General features: G+C 42.5%; 1 protein-coding gene across 11 annotated transcripts in view; it reads right to left on the minus strand.

Moving 5' to 3' along the window:
- Nucleotides 1-13726, minus strand: part of LOC118320319 (plakophilin-4) — a 73362-nt gene that overhangs the window by 22188 nt on the left and 37448 nt on the right. For 7 of the 11 annotated variants that reach the window (XM_035650904.2, XM_035650899.2, XM_035650897.1 and 4 more), the window contains 4 exons: nt 12866-12900; nt 8412-8543; nt 7793-7986; nt 6524-7103 (listed from right to left, as the gene is read on the minus strand). In XM_035650904.2, coding sequence (XP_035506797.1) covers nt 6524-7103; nt 7793-7986; nt 8412-8543; nt 12866-12900 — 941 coding nt within the window. The remainder of the gene's footprint in view (nt 1-6523; nt 7104-7792; nt 7987-8411; nt 8544-12865; nt 12901-13726) is intronic. The other 4 variants (XM_035650896.1, XM_035650898.1, XM_047337466.1 and 1 more) reach the window with 2 other exon arrangements.

The raw sequence follows: 13726 nt of genomic DNA on the forward strand, positions 1-13726 counted from the left end.
ATTCAGGGCTGAATATTTATTTAAACATGACTGATATGCTCTTTTTTTATCAAAAAGGTGCAATTATCAATGCTTTTACTGTAAAGAACACACATGAAGCAATTAAGGACAGATCAATATAAATGAATATAGATTACAGATACCTTTAGTTCCCCATTCATGTCAAACATACCCCACACATTGTAAGTGATCAGCATGCCCATGTTTGTGGAAAACCTCACATTGGTGAAGCTCACTAGAGTGTGAATCCCAGTGGACCGGTTTACAGTTGGCAACTTACTGCTCATTGCACATTTCACGAGCCTCCAAACATCGCTTGGGTCCTCTCCAGCTGCATGAGCTCAGGCGCAGACAGCTGCCGCCATGCAGAACCAGCTAAATGAGGGATTCTCGTCACAGTCTGACACAGAGGAAATTAATAAATAAGCATGTTTGCCTCCTTTGGGAGCGGAGGGCCTTTGAGGGAACGGCGAGTGAAGATTTTAGATGTAGATAGTGGGGCTGGCCTGAGGCTGAACTTTGAAGCCCCAAGTCTTCAGGGGTTAAGAAGCAAAGCTCTGGACTGGCATCAGGTAGCTAGTCAAAGGCTCTGACTACATAATGAATGCGTAAGAGAATCAATTAATTACATTAATGATTCTTGAAAAACAGTACTACGTACTGACTGAGACTGGATGATTGACACGGCTAGCTCAGATTTTTCTTAGGGTATACCGCAGGTAAGTGTATATTGTTAGTTAGTTTGGTGCCTGCTGGTTATCAGGAAGTTTAGTAAAAAAAAACGGTGGACCTCTACCAGTAGGTCTGGATCACTTAGGGTTAACTGAACGGCAGACCCATCATACAAATACACACATGCCCTTTAGTAAGGGAGCAAATGAGCATACCCTAAAAAAAAACACCTTGACCCCAAGTCTGAACAGTGGGTGTCCTTGTCAGGGTTGGCTTTATTTCAATCAATTTATAGGTTCTCTATAATAGCAGGTGAATTTTGCCAATCCAAATACATTTAATAAGAGCAATTTGCAAGTGTTTTGCTTTTAGAGCAGTTTTTTAGGCACTTCAGGGTGAATGTCTCGTAGCTCCCAGTGTGCTCTCTGGTGACTATTGCTAAAGAAACCATTGCAACTGCAATAAAGACTACATTCACAATATAATTCTTATTAATGGGTTCAATTAAATACCCAAATGGCTTTGGGGCACAAAACCTTAAACGTGACTGTCGACAACAATTAATCAAGTACGTCTGAAATGGAGGGTATGTTCAGGGTATGGAATAAAACACAGTAAAACAGAATAGTGCTGCCACTGTGTGCTGTAGTAGAACACTCAATAGCCAAGGAATCCTTTCATTCTGTGGCAGTGCGCACAATAGCAACTAGCAGCGGCTTGGCAGGAAATCAGTTCAGCTTCTCTTGTTCAAAGGTTTGAAGGGGGCGAGGGTATGAAGAGAAAGGGGGGAGTGGGAAGACGCAAGGAAAGGCGGGAGCCACGGAGAAGAAAGCAGAGAATATAAGAGGGGGAGGGACAGAAGAGATGAAAATGAAAAGGAGGGTTAATGAGGCCGTCTAGGACCACCAGAGACTTCACATCCCATGTAAAGCCCGGCTACATGAACGGGGGCTTTTGGCACAGCTGTGACCGAGAGAGAGGGACAGACTCTCGCCGGCACAGGAGCCTCCATGCATACTGTATCTCTGCCTCTCAGCAGCCCGACTCCTGATCATTCAAACAACCTTAGAGGAGACTAATCCGTCTGCCTCCTTTATTCGGCTCCCCTGACGGAGGGACTGCAGTCACTTCTGAAAGCATCTGCAAATTGTCAGGGAGAAATGACATACTGCCGTCTATTGAGGATGAACGGCCCACATTCCTTACGCGTTATAGTCATTTAATTCTCCCCCTCAGCCCTCTCACCGTGGCTTTAACAGATTGTACTTGGCAGAGTCTAGATGAAGGGCGGTGGCGGCAGCTTGGTGTGCGCTCGCACTGGAGAAAACAAACACTTAAATGGATGCAGCTGACTGCATTCCTCAACGAAAATCATTTTAAGAAAAAAACACTCTCCAAAACTAACAGGAGAACTGGCTTGATTGCTAGAAAAGCCTTATGCATAAAAGAAAATCAGTTGTATAAAGAGTTCTGTGCAGATATGCCAAACCCGCTTGCTCTTCCCTTGTCCCACTCTACTCTGAAATGGACATTGAGCACAATGAGCATAGTATTAGGGCCAATTTGTTTTCATTTTCCATTTTTCAGCAGCCAAGGGAAGGCAAGACTTCCTGCCAATGTCAGTGCACCTGGGGAGCCAGGTGGGTGGGAGGGAGCAAAAGGGAGGGAGGAGAAAGAGAGGAGGGAACTGAGAGGAAGTAGAAATGAAACACAAGACAGGCGATATACGGAAAACAGGCAACAACAAAAAATGTGTGGCGGGGCATAAAAAGAGGTGAGGGAAGGAGGCAAAACATCTTCTGATGGATACTGACAGAAAATAACCAACAGCTACAATATCAAGGCGAGGCTGTCGGTTGGCATTTACCAAATGCTAGCTATTGAGACTGATCATGTGATCATCCCATTTCCTTCTACCGTGGCTCATCAGACCCTTGTGACAAATTATTGTGACAGAGGTAAAGCTCCAGTGAAATGTATGTGAGAGAAAGGGAGACAGCAGAGGGAACAGAGTGAGACAGAAATACAGGCATAATGGGAAAGGGGGGGGGGAAAGATAAGGGAGGCATGGGGGAGAGAGGAAAACGAGGCTGGTGTTTCAGTCTGCTCAGAGGACGGGGACTGGAAATCCATTTGTGTCTGGTGGAGACATCATCAGTCATAGCAGCAGCAGCAGCAGCATGTGTTTGTGTGTGTGTAGTGGGACTAGACAACAAAACAATCTTAAAAAGTCATCGAAATCACAAAACAAGACTCAATGAAATCCCACAATATCACTGACCAACGTTAAATATTCCAGATAAATATAAGTCTTCTGCACTTGAGTCAAAGCTCCATATCCAGGAAGAAATAAAAAGAGCACCTTGATTTAACTGCCCACTTACAAGACCCTGAAGACGCTCATGAAAACCAGTGACTGTTAAGTTGCTCAAACGACCCGAAAAGGAAGAGGAACAGCTGGCGAAGAGGTCACACAACTTTGTGATTTAAACATGGTCCAGATTTCTGAAATTTAATAAAGAGCAGGTAGACCGGTGGACAGTGAGGACGGGAAACACGACAAACCTCTTTGTGTATATAAAAAAGCTGCCACCCCCCCATAAAGTCAATCAAGTTATTTTGCAGCCCCAAAGAGAGAGTAAGAGCACTGGCATGAAACTGCACCTGTAATTTATACTTTAGGGTTGAAAAACAATATAGGCAGAAAGGGGGGGGGGGGGGGTTCTATTAAACTGTTTCTTTACTGAGCAATTTGTCATTCTCTCCTTCAAATAATCCGGCCACCTAACAATCGTTTAACGAGATGAAACTGCTCCCTGACGGACCAACATGTATGGTTCGTAGGAGAGGCATTTAACAAAGCAACAGAGGTAACCCTGGCAAGCGCACAACAGAATTGAAATTGTATTCATATAAAATTGAATCTGTAACATAATAAAATGTGAAAAAATTGACAGGGTCTGAAAACTCTCTGAGGTCACTATAACTTGTTAGTTTTCAGGGATATTAAACAGCATTTTTGTTTTTAAAAATATAGCGATATTAAATGTATATTGAGATAATTGACAACAGATCAATACGACAAACACAATAGTGATAATAAAAAGTGATAATATTTCTGTCAAAATTAATTTGAGCACATGCACATGCAATGGGCGAAAAAAGTCAATCGGGTGGAGATGATTCTTGAACCAAGAACACACAACAGGCACATGCAGCACGATAAACAAACACAATACGCTGAGGACGATGGGAAACCGATCAAAGGTTCACCTGGAACGTCATCATCAACCAGGGCGTCTGAGGACATCCCCAGGCAGCAGGAATTCAAGCAGAAAACAGACGATTAACCTTGCAGGTCTCGACACGAAGGCTTGCCCACTTTAGATCTTTTTGTAGGGCAGGCGGGAAAGACATTTATTTGCCTCGCCGAAAAAAAGTTAAAGTCAAACAGAGAAAGTAAATAAATAGTGTGTCTTATGTGCCACTTATTCTTGGGCGCACCCACCACTGACGTCACCAAAGTCTGAACCTCTGTTTTTTTCCCCGGGGTTGTACATAATTTAAGTTGTGAAATAATTGCTTAAAATTATCTCTACGGTGGCGCCGCAACGATATCGTGCAATGCCCAGATGACAGACTTTCTCATCTGATGACCGGTGTTATTGCTTGTCTGTGTGTGGAGCGAATGATCTTGTCGTTAATCAACACAATGGTTCTTTGATTGTGTCGACAGATCGGGCAGGCAGCTGAATCCACCATAGTGTGACACAGGTGATTTTACAAGTTGTAGCTGCTCTCCAGACATCATCTGATGAATAGCTCCTGTGCGGTTGCGTTGTTCAATTCTTCACTTCTAAAACCCTGCATACGGCGATGAACTCAATACGCAGCTATCTAGTTAAATGAGTAATTGTTCACCGTTTGGAGGAAAGACAACAATTTTCTTTGATTTTGTGGTAAAGACCAGGGTTTCACCAGATTCAAATGAGTAATTTCTTTCTCCTGTTGGAGAACTTTCGTACACTGCTTCAATGGGAAGAAAGGTGTGATTTTGGTTGTTCTCTCTGTCAAAGCTATGCTCTTATCTACAGGAGATACCTTAGAAAGTGAGAGCTCAGGGTGATAAGCACAGACTGGCCTGTTCCTGTTACTGAGGGGAAAAGGGGTTGGGCCCAGAACTGAACATGAAATGTGTTTGACTTGGAAACATTAGCCAGTGCTTGTTTTTGGATTTTCTTTTCTCTCATAAAAGTAGGTAGGATCTCCTTCCTGAGTTAGAAGAATAACAAATGCCTAGCCCCATCCTTAACTAAACCTGATTCTACCCCTAACTGTGGAACCAGGACTTAACCTTGTAACAACCGTATGAACTTGTGGGGTCCAGCATTGTGGTCTCCACAACAGCTTATTGGGTCTCTACAATCTTTTTATTTCTCTACACAGGTACACATCCTAATGTCTGCTGTTATGTTACTTATCAAACCTAAAAAATAGGGTTGCAGCAGAATGAAATTTTCCACAGTATAATAACCATCTGAAAATATCTCAGATTCATTGTATGATGGTACAGTATTTCACAATTAAAAAGGTCTCTGTTAAAAGTAGAAGCCCTGCATTGAAAATGTTAAGCAAAAGTATGGTATCAAGTAAATATACATACAGTATTAATAGAAAAAGTGTCCCCCGTGACTGTCATCATCACGTCTGCATTACTGTTAGAGCAGGATTATACTGTTGTATTTGGTGGAGCTGGAGCTTTTTTGAACCATTTTGTGTTGAACTGCAATTTATGATTATTTTCATAATGAATTAAACTGTTATTGTTGTACCTGTAAACCATATGTATCCAGACTTATCCTGTCTGTATCTTAAATTCACAAAGCTCAACGAGATGGGGAAGTTTGTGTGACTATGTTTCTGTTTGGGGTCAGATTGAGGTCAGTGCGTGCGTGTGTGTGTGTGTGTGTGTGTGTGTGTGTGTGTGTGTGTGTGTGTGTGTGTGTGTGTGTTTGTCAGAGGAACAGATAACGCAGAAGTAGTAGTAGCAGGAAAGGAGATGTGTAGAGATGTGTACATGCAGGTATAATAACCATCCAATTTCATATGGCAGTGTGAGACCAGTCTAACTAATTCATATTCTTCATAAACTTGCATTTATTAAAGAGCAACATAACAGCTGACTTCCACTTGATAAACTTTCAGTTTGTGATAAGAGCAGTGACATCATCCTGGTGTTACTATACTCATCAACCTAACTGTACACTGGTATCTAAATGGGCTGCTATATATTAATTCTACTATGTTTGGTTTCCAAGTCTATTGCTAACAGCAAAACTAACTATGATTCCTAGTCTATTATACTCTCTGATCTAATATTTGTCTTCCTGCAGAAACTATGTTTTGGCTGCCCCCCAGCACAACCACTGACCCCACAGTCACTGTTTCCCTTCTGCCTCAGTATGCTGAGCAGAAAACAATGTATGACTGTCCAAATATTGACATACTGAAGAACAAATCCTCTCCTCAAAAAAATTATTTAAGAAAACGATTATGTGGCAGGTGTTCACTGCTCATGTTTTACATGCTAAGAAAGGAAACATCAAATGCAAAATGTTAAAAGGTAAAATTAAAATCTATAAATGTTCATCAGGTGCTATCAGCAAGCAAGACAAAGAGGAAAACACCATGCAATCTTTTCCTCTCTGATTTGGCAAAAGCTATGGCAACTGCCCTTACAACATTTTTCCAATACTTCCATTGATGTGGGAGTCTAATTGAGTTTGATCAGGATGCTGACCTGATACACTCTAAATAACGTGTGTGTGTGTGTGTGTGTGTGTTTGAGCACCTGTGAGGCTGTCAGGTCGCGTCATCCTCTCGTAAATGTCGTAACTCTGGGGTCCATAGGGGTCGGTGTTGAGGAGCATGGAGCGGGGAAGAGTGGAGCTGTAGTGCTGCGGCACAGCGGTCATACTTGATCTGACTGGGGATGATGAGTGAGTGGGCTGCTTGGTTAGCGGAGGGTGAATGTTGTCCATCATGGTAAGAGGTGAGCCCATGCGGCCCGATGATGACCCTGCAGACGCCTGGTAGGGTGAGGTGGTGCGGCTCGCGCTGCCCGACCGTGAGTTCGTGGAGCCCGCGCGTCGCAGTGCAGCAGGGGAGTTTTTCTGGGTCGAGTAGGGGGAGCCGCCGCCGCCGCCTGTGGTGCTGACACGCTGGGCAGAGGGCAAGGTTGTAGAGAAGATGCTGGAGAGGGGTTTGGGTTCAGTTACAATTGGTGAGCCATAGGCAGTGCCGGCTGAGGTACGCAGGGAGCCGCGGGAGGGGGACATACTGCTGGCGTAGGCTGGCGAGTGAGAGCGAGAAGGCACTGAGCTTACCCTCCGCATTGCACGGCCAGGCACTGATGCTGTGACTGCTGGAAGCTAAGAAAGAAAACAGAAATAATTAAGCTTCACACATTCGTTACTTCAGTCCTTAAGGAGCTATAAAAATCATTCATAATGATGTTGTACTCTCTGTCTTACCTGAGTAATGGGAAGGAAATGGTAAATAACAGCATTAAATAAACCAATTCATTACAGGACATGACTTTACTCTGGGCCATATTTATTTTCCCTTTTCCATCCTTGTCTATTGTGTGTACAGCAGTGCCATTTGGTTTCTCAGTGGTCTCTGTGTACAACGCCGTATGAAACACAATTATGTTGCTGTGCTCAGGGCACCGTTGTGCCTTCTGTGCCTTTCAGCCATCTACACAGGATACAACTCAATTCAGTTCTGGTGTTTCTCTTCTGTTGTCATTAATCAAAATCCTACAATCAGTGAGCACTTTGATTTTATGAGCCCCTTAACATTGGGAGCCATGTTTACGTTGTTAGGACCATACGAATAGAGGGTAGGGGGCCTTCTTTGCTCTCAACACAGTCACTGACACTGCGTATCCATCTACACCCTACACCTGGCACCATTGGATAACTGCATGAATACATTGAGCTGCTCTTCCTAATAAAGTACTCATGTACCCATGAGCGTTCGGGAGAGAATCAATCTTTAAAGATGCTTTTTGTGCTCGACAACAGCAAAATGTGGCAGGTGCAGTTGCTGACAGTACCTGGGCTGAAGCCTGGCCCTCGGCCCTGGCGTTCCTCATCAGGGTGCTAGTGCCAGCCCCGGGGAAGGAGTGCTGCATCCTCAGCTCAGCCTTGCCCAGGTTCTGGCTGCTGAAATAGCCGCTGCTGGCATCCTGGTAGCCACTGTCTGAGTACGAGTTCATCTGAGTTGAGCTACGCGAATTCCCTGCAGACCCTGAGAGACAGTTACAGAAAAAGACAGAGGCATGGGGAAAAAGGGAGAGGAGGGCGAAGGGTTAGAGGTGCAGGGGATGCACACGTCACAAATGGTTTCATAATAGACATGACCTTTACGGAGACTACATTACTACTGACAAATGGCAGTGCAGGAAGATAACTGTTCTACCACCCTATGTTTCTATCATTCCATCTCTTGATGAGAGATCAGTGGTCAGTAACACTCAACTATCAAGGACCAGTATGGTAAAGAAAAATGTAAAAGACAAAACGCAGTATTGAGAGACAATTAAAGACACAGTTTGTAGTCGATGAATTGCCATTAAAAATGCAGTGGGGAAAAAATGCTGAGGCGAGAAAACAAAGATGCCAGTCAGAGGAAAAAACAGCAGTGCAGAAGATGGAGAGAAGGCAATAACAGACCCTCACTTTCATGGGGGGAGGACTGCTCCGGGGAGTACAGAGACACCTGCTCTGACTCACTCCTGATCCGGTAGCTGGGCGACTGGGAACTGTCAGTCACCCGAGACTTTGTGTCCCCCGAGGTGGAGACATCTGGGGAAGGCAGCAGCAGAGCAGGGGAGTCAGACAGAGAGCATTGAGTCTGAAACAGTTTGAGTTTCTGGGACGGAAAGATTATTATAGTCGTTAATGCAGTCAACGATTTTCGGAGTTGAGAGGAAAACAATAACAGCCAATAATCTCTGCAACATTAGTTTCACGCCTGTGAAGAGTTCAAGTCATTCAATTTTTACTGCCACGCTAATTTTGGGAAGTAAAATTGGGTGGCGTGTTAGTTCAACTGTGTATACAGCCATGCTCCAAATAGTTTAACTGCTCCAACATTTCCGTGCATCGCCCTCTCTTCACGCATGGCAACAACCAGTTTGGCAAACAGGAATTGGAATTAGCCCTCTAATGTCCCCGCGAAACAATATTTCCCTATAATCACAATCTAGTTTAGCGTGACTACTGCCAATGGGTTACTCTGCAATCACTAGAACAATGGGCAGCAAGTGGAGGGGAACAGGGAGGCAAATGTTTGCTGCCAGGGTCTTTCAAATCATACTCAGTCAGCTGGGGTGTGAGAGAGTTCTGTGAGGGAGCCGCCTTGTGGCTCCAGCTGACCTGTTGAATTCATCCGTTGACACGTATAGGCCTGGTGTGTTTGACATCCTGACATAACGCACTCCCGCATCTGGACATCGGAGAGTGTTTACCCATTAACAAATAGGATCAACATACGCCGGTCTAGTTCAACCTTGCAGACCTGACCTTGGCATGTCAGTAAGGCCATTTTCAATTTAATACATAACCCTGTTGGAAAACAACCATTCAATTTGAAGTTTCGGTTTCAGTCTCTAACTAAGCTGTTTTCAGACATGAACGTGTCCATTTAACAGAACTTGCTTCGGACGCCACAGGGGATTGTCCAAGTCAGACGCGTTCACGCCAACAGAAACATTTCCAGAGTATTCTGTAGTGTCTGGGTAGAGCATGCACGAGGCAGGACATGAAGATAATCCCGCTGTGGAAAGCAGTGTTTTTGTTTACTGTCACCAACACGCCAACTCGCTTGCTGTGATTTTTTTACGTACATTTCCGGTGAAACATTTGTGGACATTTGCATTCTGACATACAGCCACTCCGGAAAATGTCATGGAAATGTGCGGACTGCAGTGCACCTCTGAAAGCAGCGATAGTCTTGCTTCCTCCCTCGTCCACTCGCTGCCTCTTGTTTGTTGTGTTCTTTAAATGTCATGTACAAAATGAAACGAATGGGAAAAAACAAGTCTTTTGTCTCCTCCCATTCTGTGTCGTGTTAGACCTCAGGGTTTTTATACTGAGCCTTGACCCTGTTTGATAAATGAGGTGCCAAAAAGCCAGAAGAGAAGAGGAGAATGAAAAGAGGGGAGAGACAGCAAGCAGAGAGAGAGAGAGACACAACTCTTTTTTGCAAACTGAAGATCAAACATTACAGTCTTCAATTATCCATGTACTGTATGGCTGGATTTTTTGGCAATTACATTTAATTTCCCCTATGTAACAACTCCACGTCAACCGTTTACATATGGCATTAACAATTTGGATAGTTTTTTTTATCCAAGACATGAAAGAAGAGCTGTCACTTTAGTTCAGTCCAGGTTGCCTTGGTGATGATATTTATCATTACTGCTCTGCCACCCAACTATTCCTTGCCCCCTAATACATTTTCTCATCTAGTAATAATTTATTAGATAAAACTATAGATAGAGTCCAGTTCAAACAGATTTCCAGCAGCACCCCTACAGACAATTAGGTTGTCTGTATCTCATTTGAAATTATATTGTTATTTCCCTCATGTTTTACGGTGTAAAACCTGTTGTAGGTGTTTTAAGGTACTTTCAGGTTTGTGTCCCCAGTTGATTGAAGTGCTGGAAAATAATGCAGAAAACTGGGATTTTCAAAACACATATCAATGAATCATAGAATTCAGTGATATTGTGCCATCTCAGAAGCATATAATTCTGTGATTCACTTCCCAATGTGGTAAATTTTGCTCCTGAATAACAGGCAGTGTCAAGAATAGTCGTGATCACCTACTTTTTCTATGAATTTCTGCTATAATGGCTTTTAAAAATAAAGTGGAAATTCAGTTAGTAATTCACCTCACAAACTGCATTTTCAATATGCTGAACATCATTTGTGTAAAGGGAGTACACTACAAACATGTTGCTAGGTCCTGAGTAGGCAGTATGACATGGGGTCCTTTCTGAACACGATGCTGCCAGAAAATGAATAAGCAGCTAAACAAAAAACGACAGGGGAGAAAAAAGGGGAAAAAAAAGAAGGTTATAATTTTGGGAAGTTTGTCCTCTGTTCTCTGCGGACTCGAGGTGTGAGTGCGCTGACATTTCCTGGGGCTAAAAGGCTCGTTCCCGCAGTAACACTTCTGTCCCAAACTCTCAGACAGTGGAGTCATACGGTGGCTCCTGAGGCCAATAAGCCTCGCAGACAAAAATGTGGCTCCTCACGCTCTGCGCCACACACTTTTGACTTAAATTCATTTAGATTGGAAAAAAAGTACATTACCACGTCTCAGCATCATTTATCATCTACACTACAATGAGAAATCAATACAAAGCAAAACACTGATTGTGATTAGTCCTCAGCTCTGTTCCCACACTAATGAAATGCATTCAGCAAGGAAATGGGGAGCGGGCTGCAAATGAGAAAAACCGTGTAGTATTAATATTCCCTGTGCATATGTATAACTATAGCCCCCCAAAGGCTCTTCTGATGGGATTGACAATAAAAGATTAATGGCCACTGCAGAAATTCACCAAGTTCCACTATGTAATTAATAAGCCATGAAATACATTAGTAAATTCAATTCATTATCTGCTCCCTCCTGAAGATCCTTCAAGGATGTGGGCTAAACAAACAGGGCAGAGTGGTCTGTGGGAAATTCTTCCTCTCCCTATCACTGACGGTGTTGTGTGTGAGTGGGCAGAAAAATAGCCTCGATAAATATTAAAACAGGAATGAGCCTCAGGCTGCCCATTACTATAGGCGTGCTTGAAAAGGCTCATGTTAGCTGTGATTACTGTGAAAATGTAAAACATGCCTGTGCTGCACTCTACATACATACTCACACAGTAACACACACACACACACTTGACCAAATCTGAACAGACAAACAGACAGACAAAAGGTCCTCTCAGCAAATATTAAATGAGAATTGAGAAGCACAGTTTTGCCTCACTGGTGTTACTTATCACTGTGATACAGATCAGTATTGTCTAGGCCACTAAAAATCAATGTGTGTACCCATATGCAAGCAGGTAGGTACTTATGTCTGGCAGTGGTTACTGAGCACTGACTCCAGGTCTTAATTGGTCCAAGAGGGAACAACCAGGGTCGAGCAAGAAAAACAGAAAGTAACAAATTACTGAACACTTTGTGATTGTAAGCTAGATTCACACGCACACACACAGGATAAATAACCTTGTGTTGCTTCAAACCTGTGGAGAGCTCAGCTAAATGAGGCTGTTTGTTTTAATATTGAATGGTATCCACAGCAACAAGTGTAAAAGAGAAAGTAGGTAGGCTTTGTGACCCATTGTGTTACACTAAAACTTTACCAAAACAGGAATGGAATTGTTTGACACATACAGCCTGCCTAACTAAAGTTATTCCAGGTCTAGGTACAGGGTCAGGTGAGTGGTATAATTGACTGATTATTAGAGCCCAAGTAATATGGATTTTTGGGGGCCAATGCAGATACTGATATTAAAAATATTTATATTAATATATTGGCAGATATATATTCTTTTAAAAAATGGCAATTATTCCAAGGATGTCGTTACCTTTCCCAGAAGAAAATGTAATTGAGGTTTGATATTTTACAGATTAACCATAAACTGTGTCATTAATTACTATAATTGAAAATAAAAAAACACAGATACAACCAAATATATAGAACTTGAATTCAGAAAATATTTATGTAAAATGTTAACATTAATGCACATAAGCATTGTATTGATCATTGCAAACATCTAAATAATAATAATAAAAAATAATGATATTATAACAATTTTACAATTTGATGACACCATTGCCAAGAGCCAAATATGTTTTCTACATTGTTAATCCTGAAAAATATTTTTTTTTATATTGGCAATAAATAACGGATGACTGTGAAAGGATCAGCCTATTTTTATGAGTCCAAATGAATAAATCAGTCGGGCTTGACTTATTATTATCAATAAGTGACTTTTAGAGGACATCAAATACTGTATGATCTGAATGCATATACATTATACATAGTTCAAAAAAAAGTTTTGTTATGAAGAGGAATAGCTATTCAATTAATTTCAGTGTTAAAGTTGACATACCTGCAGTTCTCCAAGGCAGGGACTTCTCAGACGAGCTGTGTGGGTGGGGAAACAGGAGATGACAAAGTGAATACATGCACTACAAACAACACATTGACTGACATGAGTGAAATCATCTGGAAGAGACACCTTTGGGCCTCAACTCCTCTTTCCTTGGGCCTTTCACAACAGTGTCAAAGACGGTAATAACTGTGTTGTGAGATGAAGCAGCTAGAGGTGCGGGGTGTACTGTGGAGAGTTCATGTTTACAACTCTGATGTAAAGTCCATTTCTGTCAACTGTGTTTCCCTAAGACCTAAAGGTGCCTTTGGTGACAGAGAGTGTTTTGTTTGAAGACCCACCACCACCACCACCGGCCAAAAAGCTATAAATGTGGGATTGGAGTCTGTTTTGCACCTGCAACTTTAAAAAACATGCTAAGTTGAAAATGTGCAACAACAAAAAAAGCCAAGGGATGACTTACAATCTGATGGAGGCTGATAGCGGACACACAACGGGGGAAAGCTCCGAGATTAAATCAGAGGTGATCATGCACAACACTATTCACACACACACACACACACACACACACTCGGCGCCAGTGTTTATTTCAGCACAGAGAGAATCTGATGCAGCCCCTTTTTCAACTGGTCAAAAGACCCCACAAACATCTGGCTTTTATCTGGTTTACTGTAAACAGATTCAGAATATGCATTGTACCTAATGATTATAGCTCAGTGCAGAGCAGACAGGTACATGAACAGCTTAATAGCCACCTAATAATTTCATTTTAAGCAAGCACCTAAAATAAAATACATTCTGACTAAAAAGGGAAAGCAAATCACTTACAGGGCCATTTTTCCAAGACTGGTTATCACGACA

Source organism: Scophthalmus maximus, chromosome 14, assembly GCF_022379125.1.
Source record: "Scophthalmus maximus strain ysfricsl-2021 chromosome 14, ASM2237912v1, whole genome shotgun sequence".
NCBI lineage: Eukaryota > Metazoa > Chordata > Actinopteri > Pleuronectiformes > Scophthalmidae > Scophthalmus > Scophthalmus maximus.